Here is a 13,394-nt window from a genome sequence, read left to right as displayed (position 1 = left end):
CATTGCATTGCATGAAGCTTCAAGAGAATGTGTATGGTTAAGATCTATGTCACAACACATATTGATTTCTTGTGGACTAGAGAAAGATCGAATTCCAACTCCTATATGAAGATAATGCAGCTTGTGTCTCGCAAATGAAGGAAGGGTATATCAAAAGTGACAGAACAAAGCATATACCACCAAGATACTTTGAGTATACTCGGGACCTTATTAAAGACAATCAGGTTGAGACTAGATATGTCCAGTCCAACAACAACTCAGCTGATCTTTTCACAAAAGCACTTCCCACAGCAACATTCAGGAAACATGTTCATGATATTGGCATGCGCCATGTACGGACGATGTAACAACCTGCAACTTGAGGGGGAGCTATATACTGCACTCTTTTTCCCTTAGCTAAAGTTTTTTTTCCCATTGGGTTTTTCTTTAGAAAGGTTTTTAATGAGACAGTACTTCAAGACCCCGAAGTTTTGAAAAGGTGTCATCCAAGGGGGGAGTGTTATGAATTACCATTTTATTATTTGGATGACACCAATTATTTGACCTCACCGACAAACCTTTTAGATGCACCAATTATGTGTTTTTTGTCCCCTCCCAAATAGTGTATATACAGTTGATTTTGTACTATAAATACAAGGTGATTGTAACAGAGATTTGCATCCCAGTATGACTAATAATTCTTACTTTTCTTATTCTCTTGTCTCGTGTTAACTCCAAAGTTCATATATTATTCTAATAAGCTTGTTATAATTAGAGCTAATATTATAACATATATATCAATTTTAACACTTCTGCCACTTTAGCCTCCGAATAAGACAACCAATAAAACTTTAGTCTTCAAAGAATCCAGTGGCTCTGCTTAGTAAGCCCCCTGCTTTCCAAGACTCGCATAATAAGCCCCTCAACTTTATCTTGACATACAATCAACCAACAAAAAAACAACAACCAACAATTAGCACTAATTATCTCTTTAATATTTAATATTGTTTGCTATTGAATTGAAGTTTGACGTATTTCAATAGCTCTATAGTCCATGAACACTAGTTTCCTTGTATTCCTTCCCCTTAAAGCTTTATGGTCTGTTTGACAATCTAGTGTTAAATCAATAAGAAGGCTGATTGATTTAAGATGCAACATCTGATCATTCAACATGCATCTGAAACTTAATCATTAAGAGACTCAATGAGCTATCAAAAAGTGTAACCAAACATACTACCTCTGACCAATCTAGATATGTAGTTACTTAAATTAAGATGCTACCAAACAACCATTTATTTTTATATTCTAATAGAATGATACTCCGAAAGGACCTCGTTAACACAATCAACAAATATTAGAACATCACATTAAACTTATCAAATTAACATTCAAAAAATTAAAATATTTAAAACGACGTTCATTTTGACGATATAACCCCGGGCGTTACAACGATATGCTGATGCAAATTCGATCGATATCAGCTACATTCGTTATATAAGCATTTAATATAAACACAAAAATACACTTATTTTGCAAAAATAAATAAATAAATAAATAAATAAATCGGCCAATCAGTTGACGTCAAGTGGACCAATAGGAATCACTTGTGACACCAAACTTTGTTGTTTATCTCATGCAGTGTATCGATCAAATGAAAATAATTTTTAGAGTTAAATGTCATTTTAGTACCTGTGGTTTGTTCAGTTACGCAACTTTAATACCGATTTTGAATTTATTGTAAATGACTACCTTACTTTTCTAAAAGTTGCAATTTCAGTACATTTTTTAACTCCGTCTATTTTATCAGTTAAGTCAAGGGTAATTTGGTAACTTCATTACCTTTTTTTCATTCTTTTGCATTATCAGTGTTATTCTTTAATATAAAATGGGTAAGAGTTAATTAAAAAAAAAAGGAAATTCACCTAATTTCTTTTAATCTCCATCTACCCTTTTTTTACTTTCTTTGCCAGCAACTTAACCACCACCACATAGCCACTGAACCGCCACCACTATGCCATTCTGGAGACCGTTGTACAACCCAGACTGAACCCTACTTGATGGTACTCATACTAATGGCCGGAGGAAACAATCTTATACCACCGATATTGGCATCGCATCTCACACCACTCTTCAACCACATGATTTCTTAACCAACCTCTCTCTCTCTCTCTCATCAGATCTGAATCGCTAGAAATCCTTTTTTCCGGAGACTCGTCAACCCCCCCCCCCCCTCGATTTTCCGGCTACCCGTCATATATATATATATATATATATATATATATATATAACTGAAATCAGCCATAAATCTACAAGATCTAGATCCGAAGGGGGGGGGGGCGATGGTGGCTATTAGATATGAGTAACTACCGAAAGGGTAGCGTCCGATGCCTTTAAATGCTAAATCGCGACGACGGTGATGGTTTTCGGTAGTGTTTGTGTGATCTTTAAGTGTGGCAGCGGCGTTTTTTGGTGGTGGCGGTGGTTTTTGATAGGTGGAGCCGCGGAGGTCTTCAATTGTGGCACTGGTGGTCTTCAATTGTTTCAACGGTGGCTATTAGATGCATGGTTTAATTAAAAAGATATTTATATCTTTTATTTTTGTTTTGTGCCATGTTAGTGGAATGTTAGTGGAAGGCATATAAAAGAAAACAAAAGAATAAAAAAAAGTATTAAAGTTATCAAATTATCCTTGACTTAACCAATAAAATAGACGGAGTTAAAAAATGTACTAAAATTGTAAGTTTTAGAAAGGTAAGGTAGTCATATGCAATAAATTCAAAAATGGTACTAAAGTTGCGTAATTGAACAAACCACAAGTACTAAAATGACACTTAACTCTAATTTTTATCATGAAAAGTGTACAAATAACTAGAGTAATTATGTTTAACACTAGTGTAATTACTATTGTTATATATTTTGAAATTATTATATTATTTTATTCTTTTATAATATAATTACTCTATTTCAAAACTATAATTACACTAGTTATTTATACGTTTAGTCTGTAGGTTAATTTTTTTTTGTACTGAATCTCATCCTATCTTACGTATGTAAATACCCGCAAACTCGACTACTAATATAATGAAGTAAATCTAACACATTCGAGTATGGGCCTATGGGTTACAGGCTTACTCATACACAGTAATCAAAGCCGAGACTAGAATTATAATCGAACTCAAACCCGACCCATAAGTTCGAAATAAGCCCAATTCATTTCCCTAAAACCCTAATTATACATACACACACCTAAAATCTCTTAACACACCACTTCTGCAAATCCACCAAATTCATCAACAATGGGAAAGAAGAAGAAATTCATCGACAAGAAGAAATCCGCCACCTTCCAACTAATCTCACGCGACTCTTCCGACCCCAATTACTCCGAATCACCCTCCGGCGACCGAGTATTCGTCAGAGTTGACGGCAACTCAGAGACACCCTTTTTCGACGAGCAGGCTGACGATGACGGTAACGGAATATTCGATGATGATCCTGACGATTACAGCGGTGATGAAATTGACCAGAAGCGGACAACGGCGGGTCGGTTGCCGGGTGGGTCTTCGTTGCCGGATGATGTGAGACGAGAGATAGTGGAGTTAGGGTTTCCGGACGATGGGTATAATTATTTGGCTCATTTGAGGGAGATTAGGGTTTCTGGTGGTGGGTCTTCGTTTTATCAGAACCCGAAGGCCGGTTGGAACCAGCTTCCTAGTGATGTAAAGGTTAGATTTTTATGGTTATTGAGTTTGCATAGGTTAAAGTTTTGATTTTTATGTTACTGAAATCTTGTAAAGTTTTCATTTGCTTGTTAAAAGTGATATTAATTTTAATTGATATTTTGAAGTTGCATAAGCCAATATGGATTATGATTAACCTTGCAAACTTATACTTTATCTTGGCTCTGAAATAGTTGGTTATGTCAGCTTAAAGAATTGATTTTGAATAATCGATATTTTACCGCATTAACCAGTATCATGTTTTTCCACATTAACTGCATAGAATAAAAGTTTTGGTTTTTATGTTACTGTAATCTTGTAATGTTTTCATTTGCTTGTTGAAAGTAGTTTTGATTCTTTAATTTACTGTGATTTTGATTTAAACTGATTTCTTGACAATGGATTTTCTCATTTTACTTGCAAGTTGCATAAGCCAATAGGGATTATATTTACTCTTGCAAGCATATACTTTAAATGGTTTTGAGATGGTTGGTTCTGTGAGGTCTTTGGTTCAAGATTTTCAATGTAGTTGGTTTGGATATTGGTCTGTTCTATACTGGTTTGGTGTGAAGTTTGAACCATCTTAAGGTATTATGAAAACCGATTGTTTTCGGTTAAAGCGTTCAAGGTTAATCAGTTTTAAGCACTTGGTTGGTTTGGTGTTGGTTAATAACCCAAAAGTAGACTTGGGCTAAAATATTTGACTTTAGCTGAAGTTTATGATTTGGGTTAAAGTACTCAAAAGGTCGTTAAAACGTGAAAATTCATAGCATTTGGCTAACTTTATGTATGCCAAATTTCGATAAACAACTTAGCAATATGGGATGGATGTATAGATAACGCAGTTACCTGAAATTAGTACTGATTTTTTTAGTATTATAAGGCAAACAATCTAAATAGAATTTGGATTTTTATCTTATTTCAAATTATTTTGTTAACTAAAGCGCTATTTTTTTCAAGCATTCTTTGTTGCTTGTTTTGTTTATAATCTTCTTTTCAATGTGTAAATTAACTTAATTTAGCTATTCTATGCCCAGATCTTCAAGTATTTACTAAAACCAAAATGGTTCACCATCACCTTAAGTCGAAAACTTTGTAGTATTTGATATAATGTTGTGTTAATGGTTAGGGTGTTGTATTTATTAATCATGAATTTCTACTTTAGTAACAGGAACATGTGGCAAACATAGAGAGAACACGAATGGTGGAGGGTAGCATGGTTGTGGGTTATTTGTATCAGACGTGTTTGACACACAAAAGTAAGATGCCATGTAGCTTACGGTACTTTGAAATTTGAATAACTTTATATATAAACGGGTCGGTTATGCCACACAACTAAACTGAAACTAAACCATAGCTTACGGTAATAGGTTATGGCTTAGTTGAACACTCGAACCATTGCCTATTTTTTTGTTTGGTTAAGTACTTAAGTTAGTAATGGTTTGGTTAATTTGCTTATAAGTGATAGATTTGCATTTTCCTAGAATGTTACTGGTTTGCAAGCTGTGTTTTCTTTTTTATGGAGGCAGCTTTGATGGTTTATATTTCACTTACTTTTTGTTACATAGAAATACAGAAGGTAAGTTATTATTATTTTTTGTCATTTCTAGGCATACGATGCATCTAGAGTCAATGTCTCTAAAGCAAACGATGAAGACACCGTGAAAAATTCAATCTACGGGATTGCAGTCAATACCGTTCCTGTGAGAATTCAGAAAGCAATCGATCCCGATGTGGATGCGTTGCTAGACGATAGTGACCAGTCAGGTTTTGGCTCGGATGTTGAAGACTTTTTAGATAATTTTGCTATCAATGCAAATCTTCCAGATGCATCAGAAGATGTTCAACCCGTTAACAACTTAACTTCAGAATCCACAATTGCAAACATCAAAGAAGATGAATATTATACAAAACACTCACACGATAACAGTTTTGTTGCTGCAAAGCCTAGAGAACGTCGACCCTTGGATGAACAGTTCGATCTGGTGATATTTTTAATAATTTTTTTCCATTTTTATGGTAGTTAAATTTCATTTAAATATATAAATTTGCTGACTAAGTTTTGTGTTTACAGCTTGAGCTTCAGGAATATGGTACAGATGATGAATCTGAATATGATAACGATGCGGCGTCTGGGTATGATTATGACGATGATGATGAGTGTCATGACACTCTTGCAGAAAAGCTAAATCCGGTTCCTTTAGAGCTAGATGGAAAATATAAACTTCTTTCAAACGACAAAAACATAGAAGAAGAGCCCGTTACACTAGAAACCGCAGCTGATCTGAGGCCTCGATGCATGCAATATGCAGAACAGTTTGAAAATGAAAACGACGATGACAAAGAGGACGGGTTACTAGAAGAAAGCAGTGATGAATCTGAAAAGTGGGATTGCGAGACTATTATAACTACCTACTCAAATCTTGATAACCACCCGGGGAAGATCGAAGCTCCAGGGGGTAGGAGAAAGAAGAAGTTGACTGAAACAGTCAACAAGGCGTTTGATAATCCAACTCATGTGATCGCTCTTAAAGGAAAAGAAAAGCTCCCGGTAGACTTTTTGCCTCACAGTAAGACTTTTGGTAACGATGTAGTGAAAGGTAAGAGTAAACCGAAGAATGTTCCACTTCCGAGGAAGAAACTTGGTCTGGAAACGAAGGAAGAAAAGAAAGAACGAAAGGTATTTTTATTGTTATTATTATTATCGTTTGAATCTTGAATGTTTATTGACATTTGTATCGATGCAGGCTGCAGTGAAGGAAGAAAAACGAGAGGCGAGGCGGGCTAAAAAGGATTTAAAAGGGCTGTACAAGAGTGAAGCTCAACAAGCTCAGAAAGTTGCTGCTTTTACCGGTCCATCTTCCATTCATCTTATGTAATATGTATTTCATTTCTATTTGTACTTTTTAAGTTTGTGCTGTTTTGAATATGAACATTGAACAAAACGCTTTTAGTTACGAGCAAAATCTGAATATGTATTTATAGACAAATGCATACATATGAAGGATTTTTTTTGAGGATGAAATTTGTGTGAATACATGGAAACTATTGCTAAATGGGTAAGACATGCGCAAAATCGGTTTATGGGACAATCGGTTTGGGTTAAATCAGTTTGGATTTGGTCAAAGAGAGTTCGAACCAGATAAGCCTAAAGTCCTAAACTGCTTTGAATTTAGTCAAAAAGAAGTCAAAACTGGAATCGCCCAAACTGGTTCGCATATGAAACCCTGTTTTAAAAGATAGTCTGGTTCACTAGGAAATCGATTTTATATCAATATTTAAATCGGTTTCAACATATATTATCTCCAAACTGATTTCAAACTGGTGTAATGGGTTGGTTTTTGGCCGGTTGTTTTGTTTCTTAATTGGTTTGTAGACCAGTTTGGTCTTAAAACAAGTTTGGATTTGGTCAATGGAAGTCAGAACCGGATCAGCCCAAACCAGTTTGGATTTCGTCAAGCGAAGTCAAAAGTTAAAACTGGAGGGTACGCAACGGGTTCGGATTTGGTCACAGTTAGTTAAAACGTGCTCAGCCCAACCCCGTTTGGATTTGAAAGCAGTTTTAGTTCAGTTCAGTTTCAAACTGGTTTTAACCTATATTACTAGTTCAAACCGTCTTCAAACTAACGGACTGGATTGATTTCCGACTGGTTTCACCAGAACCGCTTTTGGATAGGCTTATGAACCAGATTCGTATTATGATCCGGTTTTGATGTGCACCAACTGGACCAGTGGAATTCATGACCAGCAAACATTGATCCTTGTAAGTTGTAACCATAAACAATTAATAATGGTACTAGAACATTTAAATAATGATTAGTTAATCATAAAATGTTGTTATACAACCCCATTAAATAATGGGTCTGTTTAAACTAATCAACTATCACCAACCAATGTTAAACTAATGGATCATGATCATGCCAACCACCATGTTTAATCTTTTATGATCCTGTGGTGCATCATACAAGTCAGCAATTCTTATTTTAATTGACCCAACCTAACCAACAGCTTGTTATTATCCTTTTTATTAATGCTCCTGTTTTTTCTTTGCCACCTTGAAACTTTCTTACTTGTACAACTTGCATTAAAATTTGTACTCCATCTACACTGCTCTTTTCATTTATTGCATGTCCTTAGTGTCATATGGACCATATACAAATTCACAAGATATGTCACTTTAGTATGTCACCAAATGTTCTATTTTTAGAATCAATTGTCACCCCTAACCAAATAAACACTAACACCGACCCGGTCCAAACCCGACCCGACCCGACCCGACCGGTTATTCAAACTTTTATGGGTCAAACACAAGAAAAAGAATAGATGTTAAAACTTGTTACACAAAGAATACAAGATTTATTATACACAAGGGCATTAGAGCATTATCAACACATTCCAAAGTTATAATATCACACACATCACACAACTACTAAAAGAATATATAATATACAGGCTGTTACACCTTAATCTGTAGTGGTACCTGAAGAGGTTTTACTAAACCACAAGCACTTATCTTTCACCGCATCACTCTCTTTCGCATACTCTTTAAACCGATACTCTTCGTTCTTAAAACTCGGCGGCACTTTCCCTTCGCTATAACATTGACTACAAAGACTAAACTGCGATTTCATCTCTTTAAACCGCGACCCGATTATCGGGTACCGACACACCCCACACGACTGTTTACCGTGCCGGTTCCTATCACAAACTTCAAGCTTTAAAAGAGTCGACATGATACCGAAACCCCAATCGGTATCATCAAACATAACAACAAACTCGGTAAACGACACCATTGAAGTATCGATTTCTCCATGAATCTCCTGCTTAGTTAGATAGGGTGTGGTGCTTAGAAAATTCCCTGAATCTATAAACATCTATCTTCTTTTCAAATGTCTAATAAGATTAGATTGTTTCATGATTCTATGCCTGTCCCCAGCTGATGTTTCTACTCCCAGCGAGAGAAACCTATCATAGCTGAGGTTGTCTAACTATGTTTTCATTCCAGGCTAAGACACCCGGTATTGAACTGAGAAATGCCATTGTTTGTATCCATGCTTGTCATCTAATCGTATATCAGTATTCCATAGGTAAAGACACCAGAGAAACAGAAACTGGGTAAATCCTTAGTTTATATCGTAAAAGGAAAATAGAAAATGGATTCTTGGAAAGATGTTGTTTATGATTTAGTTAAGGCACGAGGTGATATGAGTCTCGTGAAAAGGTTAGAGGTATCAGATTTTCTTTATTTTGCATATAAGGACTGTAATAACACAGGAATCTTAATCACTGAGGAAGAATATCATAAAATCAAAGATCAAATTGATTGTGGTAAGTATGTTTTCAATTTTCATATTTCAGATATACTCACAAAAGAATTCGATTCTGAGTTGGCTGATGCGGGTACACTGAGAGCACCTTTCAAGTCGGCTGAAAAAGAAAGAAAAAATGTTCCTGATGGAAGTAGCCATGGGTAGCTAAAGTGTCTACACTTTGATTCCCTTCCCTGTAGATATGAGAGATGGCCATGGAAGGAAGTAAGAAAGTTTTGAAAGATCTGATCATATAAGGGACTGCACCTCCACAGATGCTATCAAAAATGATTTTTTTCACTCTCCACTGCTACTTTGGAGTAGCCTAATCTGTAACAAAGCATCAGACCAAAAAGGGGAGCTCTGGCTTCTGCAAATGTGTTGGTACCTGGGCCATAAAAGGTAGAAAAAGCAACCAAAGCGGAGCCCTTATAGTCCAACAGTTCACTTGCACCTTGTGTCGGGACGTAAATTGCTCGTAATAACTTTATATAACGTAACGCGTCGATCTTTTTTATCTGGGCCGGCCCGCTAACCCCTTGTTGTTCGGGAACGGTCCGCCATAGAAGCGAATCGAACGCGACCCGTTTTCGTTTATCCGCTGTACCGCCACATAACGGAGCTAGAATCGCGAAAAACATACCCAAATCGACCCGGCCCGATTCCGACTCGTCTAAAACCGTGAGGATTTTTAAATTAATCGCCTTCACCGCTCCCACAAACGTTTCGGGCTTTAGAAAACTAAGCAACCGTCTAAGCACAACCTCTAGAGACGCCTTACGTATAGCCTTTTCAGGTGGCCCGTCACCCGAATACGACAGCGGGGTCTCGTTTTCGTTCATTTCCTTTTTTAAAAGGTCAACATCGCATCTGGTCAGCCTTGTGGTTCTTTGAAACCCTCTAATGTTAAGCGCGGTAGCAAGTTCTTGCCTTAACGTCGTCTTCTCACCCACGGTTTTAAACCGCGACGGTTCCACAACGACAAACGCGGCATCCCCGTTCCCGTTAGTGATTTTCTTCTTATGAAGCTGTTTCAAGTGAGAAATCGCATCATACAACTCAATCCTGTTAGTCATTTTCAATGCTTCTTTCAAAGCCTTTTTCGCCTCTTCGGTTTCACCCGCACCCAACAACGACACCCCCTTATTAAGCTGAGCCCGCCAATGATTCGGCCACACACCCAACACCCGCGTGTACACTTCCGAAGCCCGTTGATACCGGCCCATATCCATATAAAGCCCACCGAGATTATACAACGCATCAACATGACCCGGTTTCAAATCAATCGCCTTTTGAAACTCCTTAATCGCGTTCTCATCATCACCAATCGCGTGTAAAGCCGAAGCTAAATCGCAATGCGCGTCCGCATAATCGTTTTTCATGTAAATCGCTTCTTCCAACGCTTTAACCGCAGCTTTATACTCACCGACGCCAAGTAACGCACTGCCTAAAAGCTTTAAAGCTCTAAAATGAGTTGGACAAAGAATTGCAGCCTCTCTATAATGTTCACAAGCACTTATAACCATACCTTCAAATTCAAGTGCAATACCTAAATTAACATGAATTTGAGGTAACAAATAACCCCATTGATTACCTCCGGCTTCGCCAGCATCAAGAGCCGAAACGAACTCGCTTTTCGCTTCCGTATAATTACCAAGAACATGATAACAATTCCCCGACCGAAAATGTGGCCGAACATCCGTCGGTTGGAGCTCCGAAGCCCGTTTAAAACAAACCAACGCCTCTTTAAACAACTGCTGATCATACAAAACCCGACCCAACGCCATATGCCCGTCAAACGCTTCCTCTCGTGACCTCGACCCGTCCGCCCGAGACCTCAACCCGCTCAACTCCTTAACGAAAACCGCGTAATCATGCCCCGTCTCCTCCCACACGACCCGTTTCTCAATCTCCGAAGACGGGCCAAGCTCCCGGGACCACCCGGGGTCCGAATACACATCAACATTTTCACCTTTCGACTTCCCGTCCTTCGCCTGCTTCGACTTCAACCGTTTAATCAAAATCTCCAAATCATCAACAAGCTTCCACGTATCATCAAAAATAATCCCGTGATTCGGGGACGCGGCCCACGCGGCCGTCTGGTGTTTCTTCTGCGGGCCCACAAACCCGGTCCATCGCGGACGATGTCGAAGCGTCTTCCACAACCGAATCAGCTTCGACATCGTCCTCGGGTTTTAATAAATTTAAATCAATCCCCAAGGCTTCAAAATCTCGGTCCACGTCACCGGCACCGTCATCGTACGTACGTAACAGCCCGTCAAACGTAAGACCCTTGTCGCCGTCGATAAACTCGGCGTACGTACGGAAGACCTCGTCGAGTATACCGGTAATTTGTTCGTCACTGAATTTAACCCTAGGGTTTACGGCGACAACAAGGGCAGACATTTCTTCTCTGTTAAGACCACCGTCTCGATTGAAATCGAATTGGTGGAATATTTTTCTGACTTTATCGGATCTGACCCCTCTCGTGACCATAATTGATATTGGGTTGAACCCTAATTGGGGTATTTGAGGGGTTGATTGAATTGGAATTGGAATTGGAATTGGAATTGATAGGAAAGTGGGTTTTGTTTCTTTTTATCTGTTTGTTTGTTGAGATTATTATTGATTATTATTATTATTTGGGTGGTCTGCCTGTGTGCTGGGATGATGGTGACGGTGGGCCGGCCAAACCAGCCGCACGACAGGACGGCATATTTTCTTTCTTTTCTTCTTTCTTCTTCCTTAATCTAACGGTAAAAACAGATTTATCAACATAATATATGCATTGTCCTAATATAATATGTTTAGTTTGATTAATGTTTTTTATTTTTTTTAAATGAGTTGCTTGGAAAATCATTTTTCTCTTTATTCTTGAGGGTATGAAATTAACCGGTGTTAGTAAAAATTTCGACTATGCACCGATTAATCCTGATTAATCGCTAGTTTTCACTTCACTGATTAGTTTTGGGCTAGTCAACTAACTAATCGGTCAACGGTCAAATCCTGCAGTTTTCAGCGAGAATCTGACCACAATCGGCGGTTTTCAGTGAGATTCTAAAATCAGCGGTTTCCAGCGAAATTCCAGCAAAAACTAACGGTTTTAAACGAGATTCCAGCCACTGTCCAGCCAAAATATGTTTGTGTATGTATAAAACTGAGAATTACATATAAAAATGCGTCTGTGTGTTTGTGTAAAACTGAAAAATATACGTTAAAGTCCGATCTGATTAATCCCAATTAATCGTTAGTCCCCACCTCGCCGCCTGACTACCAACAAGCGATTTTTACAACACTGAAATTAGTACTAGGTTGTTTAAAGTAGAGAGGTAAATGTGTCTTACGGTTGTAGACTTGTAGTGTAATCTTGGGTACAGTCAAGTTTACTGATTTTGTCTCGCCTTGTGTTCGTAAAGAGAATGGTCAAATTCCCGACTAGTGCAGCGTGAAGAAGTGTGTGCACGCGCGCCCCTATTCTTAATTGTTGAGTGATATGCAGGAGTGGCAAGAATGAAGAACCCGTGTGTTACGTGTCAAATAAGCGTATGGGGTGAAAGTAAAGGTTGATTAGTATAGGGGTTCTAGTGCGTAGTCTAATTGTATGTGTGTATACATGCAGAGGTCATTAGAGAGAATGATTATCGATGATTTGAGTAAACTTCTTCTATCTCTTAACTTATTATAATGACTTTGAACAATAACATAACACCGTGTGTTTGAGTTCACATAAAGCTTATGCATAAGATTTACACAATTTTGTGTTGGGTCTTTCTTTGTGGTCCCTGATGTTGGTGTACCTTTGTGTGTGATACAAGTTGAAGCTAAAGAGAACCACACTCACAAACATCACTACTAACGCATGAAGACATGGTTAGTGCTAGAGCTTTTGAAAGGTAGCAAGCATGGGATTTGATATTAAGAATATGTAACAAATATTTTACCAATACTTACTATGAATCTTGATTTTTTTTTTCATTTCAACCTTTTTGTTCCAAAATTTTTATCGTTGTTTGAATTTCACTAAAAAAATTAATTTTTTTTTTATTCCAAAAACAGCCAAAGGCCATGAATGAGATTGGCGAATGCATAAACACCACCATAATGTCAGTAAATAACTCATCAGAAAGGATCAATCCTATACATTTGGAAATTAGGCTTTGATTTAGCCATTTATCTCCTTGTACTTTTTCTTTACCAATATTTTCTTCCTTACCTATGAGGAGCACAAAACAATTATTTGTACCCAAACGTTAACTTCTTAAGAGGTAATCCATCATAATGAGCTCAATAATTTGTTTTTGGTTACACGAATGAAAATTTCCCCGTCGATCACCAATCTTGAATTGTTTCCACCAAAACACATTAATTATGAGTTCTCCATTCATCAACA

General features: G+C 37.7%; 1 protein-coding gene and 1 pseudogene across 1 annotated transcript; one reads left to right on the top strand and one right to left on the bottom strand.

Annotated features, from left to right (window-relative positions):
* The first annotated feature begins 3,243 nt into the window (after positions 1-3,243).
* On the top strand, positions 3,244-6,776 carry LOC143539481 (uncharacterized). The gene is made up of 4 exons (XM_077032787.1): positions 3,244-3,701; positions 5,306-5,680; positions 5,770-6,375; positions 6,443-6,776. Exons 1-4 carry the CDS (start codon positions 3,276-3,278, stop codon positions 6,572-6,574), a joined length of 1,539 nt encoding a protein of 512 aa, XP_076888902.1. The 5' UTR covers positions 3,244-3,275; the 3' UTR covers positions 6,575-6,776.
* Positions 6,777-8,046: 1,270 nt separating this feature from the next.
* On the bottom strand, positions 8,047-11,665 carry LOC143539482 (putative TPR repeat-containing protein At2g32450; annotated as a pseudogene).
* Positions 11,666-13,394: the final 1,729 nt, after the last annotated feature.

This window comes from Bidens hawaiensis, unplaced genomic scaffold (genome assembly GCF_021521415.1).
Source record: "Bidens hawaiensis isolate Kalapana, Puna unplaced genomic scaffold, B.hawaiensis_p1.1 tig00011896_1, whole genome shotgun sequence".
Taxonomy (NCBI): domain Eukaryota; kingdom Viridiplantae; phylum Streptophyta; class Magnoliopsida; order Asterales; family Asteraceae; genus Bidens; species Bidens hawaiensis.
Note: the sequence above shows the minus strand (reverse complement) of the source record. Positions and strands in the feature narration are given on the sequence as shown.

Excerpts from the sequence above, each read along its gene's own strand:
- LOC143539481 (XM_077032787.1), top strand. The coding sequence starts at position 3,276 with ATGGGAAAGAAGAAGAAATTCATCGACAAGAAGAAATCCGCCACCTTC. Across the intron at positions 3,702-5,305 it reads AGCTTCCTAGTGATGTAAAG|GCATACGATGCATCTAGAGT; the intron begins GTTAGATTTTTA and ends TGTCATTTCTAG. Across the intron at positions 6,376-6,442 it reads AAGAAAAGAAAGAACGAAAG|GCTGCAGTGAAGGAAGAAAA; the intron begins GTATTTTTATTG and ends GTATCGATGCAG.